This window comes from Engystomops pustulosus, chromosome 4, assembly GCF_040894005.1.
Source record: "Engystomops pustulosus chromosome 4, aEngPut4.maternal, whole genome shotgun sequence".
NCBI classification, from domain to species: Eukaryota; Metazoa; Chordata; class Amphibia; order Anura; family Leptodactylidae; genus Engystomops; species Engystomops pustulosus.
In genome coordinates this window covers 82,070,397-82,087,474 of record NC_092414.1, presented here as the reverse complement: position 1 = coordinate 82,087,474, position 17,078 = coordinate 82,070,397, and the positions used below count along the sequence as shown (strand labels likewise).

Below are 17,078 nucleotides of genomic sequence, written 5' to 3'. Positions count from 1 at the left end.
AACAATGACTGAATAATTAGGTGTAGCTGCTCTCTGCCTGTGTGACAGGTTAAGGTAAATTTGGATAATAATATTCTGAGGCTATAAATGCTTCAAATTTTCCTCCTGAATAAGGGATGTGTTGGTTGAATGCCCGGGTGAAGATGATTAGTATCTATCTCTTGTCAATATATACATCATCTATCTCTCTAGTTATCCATCTCATATAATTTCCTTTCTATGTATCTGTCTAACCATTTATCTATCTAGCTTTTTGTCCATTTATCTAAATATCTTTATCTTTCTATCTCCTATCTTATCTATCTATCTCTATCTATCTATCTATCTATCCATTTATCAATCAACCTCTCATGTCTATCTCCTACCATCTGTCTAGCTACCTATATATAATCTATTTTAGATTTATGCATGTATACATCTATCATCTATCTATAAATCTATATCATCTTTCATATTTAGCTTCTATCATCAATCTACCGGTCTTCTGTTTATCTCCTATAACATTCTCCTTCAGTCCCACATTACACATTGTAGTTTAAAAAGTTTGTTAAGGCAAAGTGTTATTATTGTGTATGGTAAAAGAGAGCAAATCAAATAGTTTTATTTTGGGGCCCCACTTTTAGTTTTGCCAAGGGTCCTACTTTGTCTAAAACCGGCCCTGCTAGTCATTCCGTATATTTAGTTAAAGACCAAGTTTTCTACACTTCTTTTATAACCTACATAAGGCAGATGGGCTTGCTGGCACCTTTGTGAAATATTTTAAAGTATTGTAATGTTGTTACAGTAAACAATAGACAATTAAAAAAAGATTCCCAATAAAAACATACCATAATACAAGTTTAGTTATCCCAATGCTCTAATTTTTTTTTTATACTTTGATAGGACTCCTCCAGGATCCATTCCCTTTATCCTTCATCTAAAATGGCCACAAACTATCTCTAAGCATACTGAACTTTGGAAGTTTGGGGCATTTACTCCTGTTCTTGAATAAGTTATCTCAGTGGTGGGCATTTTATGGAAAAAATAAGGACGGTAAATTGGAGGAACCAGAAAAAGATATTAAAGAGTAGGGCACTTGGTATTTATTTGGAACCAGTGTTCACCCTGATGTTAAAGGACACCTGTCATCAGGTCTCTGTCACTATTTCTGTCACTTCTACCTGTAGGAGCAGCTCACAAGGATCCATCCCAGCCTTTATCTAGTCATTTCATACATTAATCATTATAAAATCATAATTTCTTTATTATGTAAATGAGACTGGTCACATGGTCAGAGGCAGTAATGTCACCCCTGTTACCCCTCCCCTCTCCTCCCCCTGCTCATGTCTGTGTGTAATGTATAGTAAAGCATTGCTAGTGTGTGTGCTGTATCTGCTGACATGCTGCATCCTCCTAATACACATGTGTAAGACACAGACATCAGCTACACAAGTACCTGACATGTTCTGCTATAACATGGCTGCCTGGAGCTGTTGTATCTCTCCTATACACACAGGCTGCAGGGGGCGCCAGCACCAGCAAGCACATCATTATACAGCCTCACATCACTATACAGACTGTCAGTCAAGCACTGGGGGTGTGGCTGTGCCGCCCACTCATGAATAAGCTGGACAGCTTGAATATGCTAATGACTCATTGGACATTTCACAGGTCATTTGCATACAGCTTTAGGACCTCATTGCTTAGGTTTACTGGCATGTAGAGGAACAATGAAGGGATAGAAGCAATGCTTTATAATGGCGGTTTATGAAAATATATTTAGTTTAGGGGGTTATTTTGCCTGATGGGTTCTCTTTAAGAGACATGCAACACTAATCTAATGTAACATACATTAAAAGCAGCAACTACTTTACCATCCACACTGGCCAATTCTTAGCCTCCTGCTAGGTGTCCTAATAAATAGAGGTCTAATTTTCATCAAATTCCATCCTCGGACTTCAGAAAAGTTTACAAATTGTATTTACTAATAAGCAATATGAAAGGATGTTTAGAATTGCACATTTACAAAGAAGCTATAATTTAAATATGCAAAACTGTGTTCTAACAGAATCATTTAAACGGAACAGGATATTGATGTAATTACATTTTCCATTAACATGTGCTTTCCATGAAACATGCTGATTAACCCCGTTTAATAGGTTCAACAGCTGTTTGATTGTTACTCCATGGCAATATCCATGGTTTGCTGTACAATTCCAGAGTACTGTGCACATATTGTATGTGCTGGATTATAGCATGTCAACCTGAATTCTTCAAATAGGTCTTGATATATTTACTATGGTTACTAGATTTTAACCCCCTTAAGAACACAGGTCTTATTTGTTTGTATGTTTTCAATTTTTGCTCGCCACTTCCAGAACTTTTTTATTTTTCCGCATACAGAGCTGTATGATGGCCTGCTTTCCGTGTAAAAAATTGTACTTCCTTGTGACAGTATTTAATACTCCACATTGTGTACTGGGAAGCTGGAAAAAATTCCACATGCTGTGAAATGGACAAAAAAAACACAAATGCACCATTTTCTTATGGGCCCTATTTTACAGACATTACAATCACGGAGATACCAAAGTTGTATAGGTTTTATTATGTTTTAGTAGATTTAAAAAATGAAAATCTGTTGTATAAAATAAAAATTCTTCATTTTCCATACTCTGAGATCATTAACTTTGTTATAATTCGGTGTACAGAGCTGTGTAAGGCGTCATTTGTTTGCGGGATGAGATGACGTATTTCATTGCTACCATTATGGGGAGTACGAGCTTTTGATTGCATGTTATTATAATAATTATCATGTGGCGCAAAATGCCATAAAATTGCCGTTTGGGACATTTGGGCACTACTTTCCATTACAGGGTTCACCGATGGGAATTACCATTTTTAAAAGTTTTGGGACGATACCCAACATGTTTATGATTTTTATTGTTTATTTTTATATCAGTTCTAGGGAAAGGGGGCTGATTTGTATGGTTATTTTTTTTTTTACATATATATATATATATATATAATTTAAAAAAAAAATGTTACTATTTTTTTGGACCCCATAGGGTACTTTAACCCTGGATTGTCTAATCGATCCTAACATATACTGCTATACATCAGAAGTATATGGGGATTTTGCACATTTTCAGAAATGACAAGTCCTTGGGTCTTTAAAGACTGCAGGTTGTCATGGAAAAGAATCATCGCTCCCCCGATGATTTCAATGGGAGCGGGCATCACAGCCAAGATGGCGACACCCACATGCCGCCTGTTACATGCTGTTGGCAGCTTTGGCTGTACTAGCTCAAAAGGGTGCTTCTACTTAATACTGAGTAAAAGTTCTGAATACTTGTGACCATGTGATATTTCAGTTTTTCTTTCTTAACAAATTAGCAAAAATATCTACATTTCTGATTTTTTTAAAGTCAAGATGGGGTGCAGAGTGTATATTAATGAGCGAAAAAAGAACTTTTTTGATCTTACCAATTAGCTTCAATGAAACAAAGAGTGAAAACTTTAAAGGGGTAATCACTGTATTTATGTATGTCTAGTCACTGCTGTTTTGCCTGTTTCATGTATTAGAAATCTATATTTATATGTGCACTAGAGGCACATTTGCTTTATGTGTGCTATAATTACTGCTGGTAGGCCTGATTGTAAATGACCCCATAGCAGTTTTGATTGTTATATTTATTTCTTACGATTTTCAGGGGGGCAGGATGCCAATTAGTTTTTCCACTCAGAAAGCTAATAGGCCCCAACTGGCCATGGGTCTGCAGAGTTATTGCTGTGTGTGTGTGGGAGAGCTTCTTTACTGTGAGAACTTTCAATCTGTGGAATAGCCTGCCTCAGGTGCTGGTCACAGTAGGGACAGCAGAGAGCTTCAAGAAGGGCCCTGGTGCCTTTTTATACCTAAATAACATTGATGGTTATGTTATATAGATTTGTTTTCCCTAAATCCCTTACTCATCCAATCCCTTTCCCACCTTGGTTGAACTTGATGGACTTGCGTATTTTTATTTTTGTATAAGCCATGTATCTATGCAACTGTCTTGAGCAAGAAATTCACAATAGCAAACCGATGTAGATAACACAGATGGCCCCTAATCGGTATCAATAGGCGGATATGGAGCATGTGGAAACTTCCATCAGTATACAAAGAAAGTTCATGCACAAATGGCTCCATTAAGCAACACTACTGTATTTAATCTTTTTCTTGTCAGTATAGATTCAAGCAGCAAAATGCCTCATCCCGTTCCCGACATCAACTATGTTTTATACAACCAAGAACGCCATGCTAAAATTATTATTTTTGATAAAATATGTAGGAAGTCTATAGCAATTTTACACTGCTTTTTACTGTACACTTTAAGGAGTCAAAAGTAAATGGTCTTTTCTCACCGTGAGGGTCAGAAGTTTTCCATAAGTAAGATGTGCCGGTATGTGGTCCGGCTTTGATCTCAGAGACTCTGTGTACCAGTGCTCAGCTTCAGACACCTTGTTTAACCTCATGTAGGCTTCTCCTGTTAAAAGATCAGATAAGGGTTCAACATTACTTGTATCAATTACTTCATGCTAAAACAGAATATTGTACCCATGGAAAAACTCAATAAGAGCAGCAGACACCGATTATCCATCTGGTAAGTAAAGATATGGAGGGAAAAACATTGAGTCATGGCGGGAAGGGTGGAAGGAAGTTCTTAAGTTCATTCTCTTTGCAGTTAATCTGAAAGGGGATACACCACATTTCATATTGTCTGAACTTTCTGAATTGAGCCAACCTCATTTGGGAGATTTACAATGCAAAGCAGTTTATTCTAGGAGTTCATCTGTCCCATAGGGACAGAAACAAAAGGCAAAAATAATATGAAGAATTTACTAGCAAAATTTCAAGAAATCCTTTCTTCTTGATATTGTAAGCAAGACATGTTTCAACTAAAGATGTAACATATTTATTCAAAACTCAACCATACACATTATGCTTTATTTTGATGTACTGATGTGACTTTAAAGGCCGGGTCCACCCTTGCTATCCCAATGTATTATTGTTCCAAGGCAACTTAAATAAATTTACTTTGCAAATGCTTGCTGATAGGGGTTGTCTGGGATCTACATACGGAAAAGACTTCCTGAAAAGCACAAATATTACAGCCGCTGTACTTGATACTGTAAGCTCAGCCATATTCAATTAAATGTGACTAAGCAGGCAAAAGACCATGTGCCCATGATCTTCAATAAATCATCTGAGGATAGGTAATCCCTTTTTAAAAATCATTAAACACCTTTCAAAATATCTCCCCACTTCTGCTTCTCCTGGGCATTACACATAAACCCCTTTTTTAGTCCAATACAGCAGTCAGTTTCTCTTCAATGTCCACTTCCCCCAAACACTTCCTGTTTATTTTTTAGTCATCTCTCGAGTATCAGATTTTTATTGACAACTGATCTTTTCACCCATTCTGCTCCATAGAAGGAAAATATAATTCAAACAAAAAAAAGGGAGGACCGGCTGATGTTTTAAACATAAAGGGAACCTGCAATTCAAATTAACCCACCCAAAATGGGTTCCTTTCCATGGCTACAATGTCCAATCACAGTGGGTTCTGCATATTCATGTTCCCTACATCGCCCTGACTCCCTGTTCCTGATTGACACTTTGCTGCCGGTAAGGAACTATTACTTAGGGACTGTCTGCCAATATTGAACTATAGATATATACAGCTTCCTTTACGTTCTCCTGCAGTGGCTGTATGAAATGCAACACATTGCCTTGCTGGAGAGTGAGACCAGAGACCTAAATTCCATGACGGAGCGGTGAGAGCCAGTGGTTGTGTGTGTCTCGGCACTGCTACATGATTAACCACCTCCTCAGGAAGGAGGATGTGAGAGTGATGCTGGCTGTTCGCAGAGAAATCACCCATCCCTTACGAATTCTCTTCAATTGGGACACCAGTGTCAGCGTCAGTGAGGAGGGCAGAATAGCTTGACTGTATACTACAGTTGCCCACTTCCATGCCTGGAACAGAGGACATCAATAAAAGTCGTTTTGTGTCTCAAATACCAGGAACAGAGACATTAGTGGAACATGTATGAAGACATCTAAATGGTATTTATTGTGTGTGGATTCTTGGAGGGGGTAGCTGGTTACAGTTTATTTTTAAAACAGAAATTACAGGTCAGACACAATTTAAAAAACAACCACAAGCATTAAGGTCAATTTTTACATTTCCTCAGAAAGAGCAATTCTAAAACTACAATGAATTTATTTAGGATCTTTCCAGATAACATTCTCTAGAGAATTTTGCATTGGCAAAAATACTTTGTTAATTTGCTATGACTGATGGGAAGAAGAATTATTTTCCCCAGGAACGCACGCAAGCTTTAGAGATTTAGAGGTAGATTTACAAACAGGAAGTTGACTCGCACATGAAAATCCCACCAAAAATTGGAATTGCAGTAAAACCATATATGATTTTATTGGAAGCAAACTAGACAAAAACAGTGAATAAAGCAGCACAGCTGAAATATCTGGCCATGTTTCCCTAGATTTGATGTTTGCTTCCAAAATCTATCATAGTACAGACAAACCAAATTTGTTAGCACACTTTTTGCTGGATAAGTTAAAACTATATCTTCACCCAATGACTGCCAAGTTAGGCTTAGAACACCAGAAAAAGTAATACAAGTTAGGCATGTTAAAAGTTAGAATACCGGTATGTCAACAGTAATCCTGGAAAACTGTCTGGGAAAATGTTAATGTGCTTCGCATTTCAGTGTTGCAATGGTCTCCAGTTCTTCTTTAGTTATGGGCCAGAAGTGGCCACAAGCAGTCTCAATGCCTGCTTCAGCCAATCAGTAGCCTTGAGACATATTTTATTATTCATGAATTTTGGTGCACCTCATTCATGAATCTGCCTCCCTGCACTGCTCTGGAAGTGTGCACCTTTTTTTTTTGGTGCACTCTGTTCATGCTGCAGAATTGTGGCACAGACACAATTGTTGCAGACAATTCGACTAAGCACTAAGACGCCACTTTGGGTGCACATTTTTTTCTGTCTTGTTGGAAACAGTGAAGCCGCGACACACTGGCATAGACACTTCATAAATACATGTACAAGAAGTTTTTTTCTTTCTAGTGTAGTCAGAGAGAAAACTGTTGCAAACGCTTTAATAAATGTGGACCAAAGACTACCACAAGACTGGAATCAGGAGCCACAACTGGGTAAAGATACTTTTGTCTTCTAGGATTCTTGGAAAAGCCCTCTAAATCGGAGAATGTCCTATTGCTAGGATCTTTGTAATCTTTAAGGAAGTATGGAAACAATGGGTCAATTTTCCTGCAAGACTGCATAGCTTTAAAAAGTACCCATTATTGTAACAAACATAAAAAAGTATCAGTTCACTTTACAGTGCATTTCTGTTACTATGCACAATAAATTCTTTGATTCAACATAACAGAGATGAAAATGGCAATGTGAACTCACTCAAAATTAATTGCAGAAAATCTGACAGGTCAATGGAAGCTAAATTAGTGGTCTATGCAGATATGCAAAGTGCTCCAAGTGCGACCCCCCTCCCATTTAAGTGACTCTGAACTCCCTAACAAGGCATTAAAATACATTTTATATGCTATACAATTCTGTTGAGGACTTAATAATATGTTTATGTGCATATATATATATATACATATATATTATCATATGGTGGCATGAAACTAGACAGGACTCTAAAAGAGATAAGGAGACTTTGGGAAATTTTAACCGTTGCCGTTTAAAGTCATGATATGATGTGTTTCATACATTCTTGGTTATGAAAGGGTTAATCAACTTTTAATGTAGCAAACAAAATGCTATTCTATATATTTTACTCTTCTTTGAATTTATAGGCCAAAAACAGAGAGACAATACTTCCTGTTCTGGCTCTTGTCAGAAGTGAAGTCATAGAGGCCTAGGTAGGATTCAAGTCACTGAACTCTGGCTAGAACCTACTATACCCTCTTAGCCAGTCTCTTTTTTACGTATTTGGTGATTTGACTCCACATACTGTAGGTTCTCTTCTATGACAACTCCGCACCTGACAGAATTCAGTGGGGACAAGTTGTCATCACATTCTCTTTTCTGGCTTTGGGCCTATAACGTGAATTATAAATCCGCAGCAAGGTAGGACAGAAAAGTTAAGAGTTTTAATATAATAAAAGAACTTTTTTAAAACTTTCTTTTATGCTTATCAACATTTTCCTTGTATAACCCCCCCCCCCCACCCAAAAAAAAAAACCCACATTGAACAAGTCTAATCGCCAGGCTATCCATTCCCTGTCTACTTTAGGTTATGTTGTCTCTGATTTACCACCAAAATGCTAGGTGTCACCTCAGTTGGACCATTGCCTTTTGGAGGTCTCTTACAGCAATAACATGCACATAAACCGGCTGATGCACTGACAGGCTAACACTTCCCAACTGCATAAAACATCTGTTATTGAACATGGATGCTGCAGGGGTACAGTACCAAATTACATATTTACATGGTGCGATTTGCTGCTGGCAACTTGCAACTTTTATGCTAAATATCAGATGCACCTAGATGCATAAATCCTATATGAATTGGATTTGAGACTTTTTGATGAAAAGTCACAAAAAGTTAGCACATTTTAACGCAACTAATTCCTAAGCATTTCCTACGTCAAGTAGGGACTGGAAAGAATTTGTGCCTAAATTTGCAACCTTTTCAAAAGTCTCACTTGGTAAATCTGGCTACCACAATGTGGATTCACTTGATAATTCTGATGTTAGTGGCCGAAAGTGAAAAGTGCAGTAGGTTGTCAGATGTCGTAAAAAAGGCACAAATGAGCAGTTGGGAAATTTGTATGCCAGAAAATTGATACGATAAATTCCCCCCAATAAGTGTTCACATGAATCTATAGTCCCAATTATTGTACTGTGAAACCAAGACAGAAGCCAACATATATTGGTTGATATTGGTGCAGCCAGCTTGAATTCAGTACGTCCCCCCATGTGATCAGGGAACGAAATATGTTAAGGCCCTATAATTGGGCACCAAGTGACTTTGTATATTGTTCATTGGCCCTTGTTATGGCTCCAACATCGGCTGGTGTAAAAAAAGCTCCAATACAACACATGTTACAGATACAACTGCGTTATATAAGCTATGACTGTGATGGATTATCCTATTGTGAGGGGTAATAAATTAGCTGGAATATCTGACCACAATATTACCTTGTTTGAGCAAATCTACATTTACAACAAAAATTAGCCATCCAGTCGTTAAAGGGAATAAGAAACTGTCCTAGATAAACACATTGTGAATCATACTGTTATCACATCCAGCGGAAGAGGCAAGTCCCTTAACATCAACATGTAACCGCTGACAACAAATGTCATTATCAAAGTCCTTAGAAATGTTATCAGCATGAAACAGGACACAAGCTCTGAAAAGACAACTTCCAAAACCCTACTAGGCTCAAGAAATGGTCATTTCCGGATTTTATCAGAAAAAATATAGAAGTATTGCTTGTCTGGAGCGTTGTTTACTGCAGGACTTGCTTATACTACGACAAGTTATAAAGTAAAACGCTGAGAAAAATGGAATAGCATAGTGAACATTTCTCCAGCTCGGACAGCTCGGCTCGTGCTGGGATAAACATGCTGTAACCAGGTGAAGCATCTAAAGCTATATTAGCTGCTAGAGCAATTTGTCAACTTTACTTCCAGTTGGAATTTATGATCGTATTGTTCCAGCTCCGAGGAGACTGCAAATATCATCTCTGCGCAGAATGCTGCTATCCCCTCTATCTACCAGAGCTTGTTTCATCTTTTAACTGCCCGATACCTGATTTATAGGGAACTTGCATTAAGCTATGTGGTGGAAAACGATGAGTGGGAAGCCAAGAAACTTGGAAGAAACCTTCTACTCTGCGGCTGCAATTATTTTGGCTGCTTGTGACTGTGCGCTTAGCTAAAATAATTAGAATACCAAAACGGAATTCTCAATAGGAACACCACAAGCCAAAATTCTCAAAGCTTTGCTAGACACCAAAGGACACTAGATATATGGAAAGCAGTTTAACCTTTGATGTGCAGTCAGATTGGAGTCACTCTAATTAGTTTTATTGAAAAGTTAATGTGCCTACAGGGCATCCCCTTTAAGCGATGCTACATGTGGCCATCCAGATCTAGACAAGTTAATTAGGGACTGACGGAGAATTTGTTTTTCGTGCTGGATTTTACATTGAAACACAAAACTCCAATCAGTTAGGAGACTCTAATACATCAGAAATGAATTGCAATACCTTGTGCGTCGAGTCATGTTTCCACACTCCACAAGTTTTTACAGTCACCAATAACCGATTACACGCTTAATGCCGGGTGGGGGATGGGGGGGGGGCTGCATAGACAGCACTTATTTCTACTTTATGTCTGTGGAGTATAATCTAGAGTTCTTATTTGATCCAGACCAAAAATGGTGATTTATAGAAGACAAATATATTGCAAGATTATGATAACATTAGTTAAACATTCGGCTGTTTGTGTTGCGTCAGATAAGCCAAGAAATAAAACATTCTGCCTAAGAAAAAGCAGATTGGAATCTCTGCATTTTCCTTCTCATTATAACCTGTGTAGTTCCTGTAACGCGCTCTGCATGTCTCCATCTACTAGTCAGTAAGAGATCTCTATCTAGCGTGACATCACAGTATAAAAATATAAATTAGAGATAAGTCTCTCAATATGTTTTTGGACTTAGAATCAGGAAAAATATTAAATGCAAAACTGTGATAAGGAAACATACAAGGTTTGTGCTATCTCTTAAAAGCTGCTGCCACCTCTGCTCAATTTATTTGTGAGCAGAGGGGGACAATAATGCATATCCATCAATAATGCATCAGTCATATCCATACACCATATGTACCAGGACTTTCCCTCACATGAAACGGTTACCATCAAAAATGTCACTATGAACAGCATATACTGTACCTTAACCAATCATTCTACCAATAATGATTAAATTCTGGAGGGATAATAGATGAACAGAAAAAAAAGGATAATTAATATTTTTGGCACACAAAATAAATAAAGGTAAATGATCTTTTTGACAACCCTTAATGTGGTCATATGTTTTAGACATTTTCAGGGGCGTAACTAGGAGAGGCACGGCCCCATAGCAGACTTGTGAATAGGGCCCTCCTTCCCCCTTGTACATATTTGTTTATTTACACTAGTGAGTTACTATCACAAACATTTATACACTCATATATAAACATATTTATATACATATAGTACATATACATACCATATATACATGCAGTAGATATATTATACCCATGCAGCATTTACATACACATACAGTCTATACACACACCACATAACACAGAATATACACACCACATAACACAGGATATACACACTCAATAAGTACCCAATACCCCAGATGCTTTGGACCCCTGACACTGCTATAGCTGCTACCCATGGAGTTATGCCTGCCCCTGGACTTTTTTTAAGGTGAAAACTTGGTCAGCCAACCATCACTTCTGACCCCCTGCAAATGCCTGCTGGGCTCAACTAAGTAAGGCGACCCTGGCCTTAAGGACACCTGACTTTTAGATGACTGCTAGTTACAGACAGATCTCTGAATGCTAATAATTTACTGCACTGTGTTTAAAATCCAATTGTCACAGGGACAGAAATTTTATCTGGAGTTACACTTGTTGGTTTAAATAATAAACTTTTCGAGAAAAAGAGAAAACAGCCCCAAAAACAGGTCTATCAGATAAGAGACAATTTCACATTCTTGTCTACTTTTTCTATTATTTAACAAAAATGGGGGGGAAGGGGAAGGTTTGTAGACTATATCAATTCATACTATGTTTAATATACCATAGAGTAACATGTAAATGTGGTATATGAAGTGTCAGTATACACACATGCAGTAAAAAAACAAAAACCGCTGATGGCCACCTTGAGGACGTAAGCATTTTTTTTTGTTATTTTGCTACATGTGTATGTACAGTATTTACACTTCAGTGACTGTACTAAAATTCTTCTGATGAGCCCATGTGATTTGGGTGAACCTCGTAGAGATCAGGGACAAGCTATGGACACTTTATGTATAGATGTACTTTCTTTAAATCATTAATGTTTATATGTAATGTCACTCCATGGGAAACAGTTCGGTATGACTTCTATATTAACCACATAAAATCGAGAAAAGGTTCTTAAAAGTAAATATAATAAAAAATACAGTATACAGTCAGTACGTTCTACACTTGTTTTCAGAAAATAGGAATTAACTTTGGAAAAATTAAAATGTTATGGTTTTATACGGGATTATAGAAAGTTCACAAATCTGATCACTCAATTGTGGAAAGCAAAAATGAAGACATGCCTCTAGCATTCCAGTTATAAAATTACAGCATTACACTAGAAGGCTTACATTTTCGCACCACTAAACGAATAGAAGCACAAATTACTGTAACAGGTGGCCCCATGTGGTTTTACATGCAATGTAATACAATAAACCGTACAATATCAAGTTTCCAGGAAAGGAAAAGACATCTAAACCTGAACTTGATCCTTAAGCAATCTTTAATTTTGGCATTAAAGCGCACAAACTCCCTTAAGGATCATTACATCTTTTGACCCAAACTTTTAATTGAAACTTTAAACAAAATATATTTCTTTCCTAATACATTCGAGCTTGATCTAACCTTCATAGTACACACTGTATGCTAGACAAATGAATCTCTCTAGGTTCAGCATGTACTTCTAGATTAAAGTCATAGAACAAGGAATAATTGGGATTTTCTAACTGTGATGACTCTCCACTGTGTAAGAGTTTAATAAAAAGACTAATAAGACTTCTCAGTGATGCACATTTCTACACCTATATGAATGCATGATATTGACAAACATGCATTTATTGTCAACTAATGAATGAGGTAATGATAAAAAGACCATATCAAGATATTACAAGTATATACCACAGTTATTCATGTAAAAATATTGGATTTATTAGGCTTGGTATTATAACTGCAGCAATCAGGTCAAAACAGTGCTGTCTACAGTTGGGAATCTGTTCCTTCTGGAATAGCTATACCGGTTTGGTTTTAATTCCGTATCATGTTATAAGACCTCTTATAGTTCATGCCTGATGTCAAGGGAGTTGCCTTACAATATATACTTTGAATATTTTCCCAGAAATCCCTAGTAGAGCATCCATCACTATAAGACTTCCCACACCTACACGGTGGCCTTAATTGTCAGTCCCTGTAAGGAGAACTCTTACTTCCCGACCCTAGTCACAAGCCTCTCACTCAGCCAAACCAGTTCCCTACACTGTACTGAAGAGACCCAACCAGGTTGAAACAGCCGTCTACAGTTGGGAGTCTGTTCCTTCTGGAATACATATACTGGTTTGGTTTTGATTCTGAATCATGTCAAGGGAGTGGCCTTACAAGGTAGCTAAAAGATGTGTTTTACTCATCCCACTCTGGAAAACATTGCATATTTTCCCAATGTTATTAAATGACATCTACCACCAAGATCAAGGATTGTAAACTAAGCACACTGACATGCTGGTGGTTGCCACCTCTGGCAGCATCCAATCTTCTTTAAGCTTCCTATACCCTTGTTAAAAATTATGCAAATGAGCCTGCTATATTTACAAGTTCAACATGGTCCATAGGGTAAGAAACGAGCAGATATTTTGGATGATGAACCTCCCACAAGCTGAAAAAAAGCAGCACCAATTTCTACCAACATGGGAAGGCTTTTGAAGATCTAAATTGATTAAGATACATCTAAATTGTAATATTTATATAACCTACAAAAAAAAAAAAAGCCAATATGTTTTTATATTTTTTTTACATGTTTTTTTTTTTTAGCATTTTAAGAAATTCTAGGTAGGTAATGCACCAGCATGAAAAAGGGACAGGGCATCACTGTGCCTAAACAGTAATTTGGGACACATTTACTGAGGCGATTGCACCAAAATGCAATAGAAGTGTGCTGCACGCCATATGTTACAGGCGCACCAAAAAAATTGGTGCACTCTGTCAGGGCTATGCTGGGAGCGCCAGGTTCGTGAAGAAAGCGTGCCACAAATCCTGAATCTATTTCCCTCTGAACACTTCCCAGGCAAAGAGCACATCGATTTTTGATAAATGTTCCCCTTTATGTACGAACGGTTTAAACTTGAAAATCTGTAGTTTTATTGTCCATGATATAGACTACCAATTTTTATTCAGATTAGCAACAGAACAATGAAAAGATGGCTGCCTTGCTTTCCTTGTCTAGTTAGAAAATAAATGTAAGAAGAAATTTTCTTAAAGTAAAACTTTTTTCCTTACCCATCATGTTATATAAGCTCTGTGGGGCAAACTGCCTTGGCATCTTCAGTATTGCTTCTTTATACACAGAAAGTGCATCCTAGAGTAAAAAATAGAATACACACGGATTAGTATGAGATCATAAATAATATTAATGTAAAAACGATCAATTAATGGTCTTACATAAACATAACACAAAATACTGAGACAACCAGGCACATTTGAATTGAAATGTGGTGTTCTGGGGATGGTTCTCCCTGAAAAAGGTCAATATGTAGAATAAATGGTGGAAGTGAAAATAGGCAATATGGTCTTAAGTTCGTTGTCAAAATTGGGGTCCTTGTTTTGAAATTATACTGAAAATACAGGGGATAAAGACTAGTAAACATATTGGCAAAACTCTATGAGGGACATTTGGCATAAAAGCCCTTAAATAATCACAATTTCTTGTTGTTTTCAAGAAATTGTGGATTATTCATGCCATTACTCCGGCTCCACACCATGTGGGCATGTAGGGGTGTGGCTAATGCAAGAGTTGGCTGGCAGGGGCTTTTCTGCCCCATGCCTGTGCATTTTCTAAAAGCATGCATTCATGCACAGCTTAATGTTCACAGGCTTGTGCACAAGACTATGCCAGGTCGGACTTGGCATAGTTTTGGTCGCCAGCGCAATGGCCTGACGGATACATGATGAGGTCTAAGCCTCATGGTACATCCAGCATGGCGGCAAGGGGGCGGGCCTTTATGATACACTGGTGCATGGAGTACTGGTGCAGGTGTCTGAGCTTGTGAGCCATGCCCAGGACTGCCTCATTGGGACATGGTTCACAGCTACCTTGTAGCATCTGATTACCGGAAAGTTGGAGATTCATTCTGGATCCGCTGTGGGTTATGTCATGCAGGGGCTACCAAGTCAATTGGCTAAGGTGGTGTCCAGGATTTGGGTAGAGCTAATCTGTAGTTCACTTAAAAGGGTATTCCCATCTGGGCATTCACATTCAGTTTCACTAATCTCTCATTTAGAAACATTTCTTCAATTGGATGTTATTTAAAAAAATGTTCCTGTGTGAAGATAATTTCTCATAAATGTAGTCATTCTGTGCCTTAGAACCGAGATGGCTTCCTCGGTTACGACCACGTCACACTCTGGCAGCGGTGGCCAGACATGAGTTATTGAGTCCTGTCTGACCACCTGGATTCAGCTGCAGGACATACGGTAAATCCCGGACATCCCATATACAAAAACCTTTTGTTTCTTTGTGTAATCCCTCCAGCAGAGATGGCCGTATCCGAGGAAGCTATCTCGTTTCTAAGGGACAACATGGCTACATTTATGAGAATTTATCTTCACACAGGAACATTTTTTTTAATAACATCTAATTGAAGAAATGTTTACATATGGCAGATTAATGAAACTGAATGTGAATGCCCAGACGAGAATACCCCTTTAAGGTTGGCTCCTCTGACTTCCAGTACTTCTGTCTGTTTGGATTTGCTGGACTTGGAACTTTGAGACGGTACCCTGAACCCCAGCCTGCTCAGGAACCTTGAACCTGAATCTGGAAACCTTATATCCTGCCTGACCTGAAACCCAGAACACTGTGTCTTTAATCATCCCCAACTCTGAACTCCAATCTTGAACCTGTTGTGTCTGCATTTTTCTTTGACCATGATACATAAATACTGGTACATGACAAAATCTGCATTCTGTGCTGAAAATATTGAAACATCAGTCAAATGTAAATTGACTTCTTTCATTTCTACAACTTTTAAGCCTGAAATTAATGGTCACAAAAAGACCTATACGGTTAAGCTCAAAACTTTTACAACAACACAATGAGTAAACGCTTTAGTAAAATGTTGGACAAATACTTTTTCAGACACCAATTCTACTGAACTCCCCTATAACCTAGCATATTGACCCTAGAATATTGATCAGTATTGGATGACCATGGTAGAGGGGTCAAAGCCACTGTCAGACACCTCTAAATGAGATGCAAAAACAGGCATGTTAAAATTAATCTTGCCTGGTTTTTCTATTCTGTAGCATCGTCTTTAGGGCCTATAGTCATCAAATACAGAGGAGGGCTATTAGTACTTTAGGAAATTCAAGCTAAAGAAAATGAGCATCCAAAAACACTACTGCAGTGACTATAAACAGTACAGGGGTAGGGCAATTGTAAAAACAATTATCAATACTCACCCAAATCTGACACCCTGCTACAATGTAGCCCTCATTCCCTTGGATTCAATGATATCTAGGCTTAACATGTTACATGTGCAAAAACTGATGTCACTGCAGACATGTCAAAATTACACAAAATAAAACGTGATTCACAAAAACTATGGGGCAGATTTATAAAAAGTGTCCAAAGGTTAGACAGTGCAGAGTTAGACTAGACAGGTTTATTCTGCACCAGATTCAAAAAAGTGTCTAATGCTGGATGATAAATCTGTATAAGACTGTCTAGTCTATTCTGCACCTCCTTTTAGTTGGCTTACTTTACTCCAGAAACTTAGGACAAAATTCTGTCGGGTTAGTATTATTTCGGGCGAACAGACCTTTTTGGCAGAGACCACGTCCCCTTTTCACATACCTCGCCCTTTTGTCGAGCTGGTCGTAGGAGAGCCAGAAAACTCTCTAAAATCCTTTATAAATGTGGTGCAGACAGTTTTTTTTAGTGCAAACTATGACATAATTCTGTAATGGACAGATTAATAAATATCGCCCAATGATTGGACATAGTGATCATGTGATTTTT

At 37.8% G+C, this 17,078-nt stretch overlaps 1 protein-coding gene across 1 annotated transcript in view; it reads right to left on the bottom strand.

Moving 5' to 3' along the window:
• Positions 1-17,078, bottom strand: part of TMTC2 (transmembrane O-mannosyltransferase targeting cadherins 2) — a 208,787-nt gene that overhangs the window by 59,299 nt on the left and 132,410 nt on the right. The window contains exons 8-9 of the mRNA XM_072146509.1: positions 14,339-14,417; positions 4,381-4,502 (exon numbers count right to left, since the gene is read on the bottom strand). Of these exons, the coding sequence (XP_072002610.1) occupies positions 4,381-4,502; positions 14,339-14,417 (201 nt within the window). The remainder of the gene's footprint in view (positions 1-4,380; positions 4,503-14,338; positions 14,418-17,078) is intronic.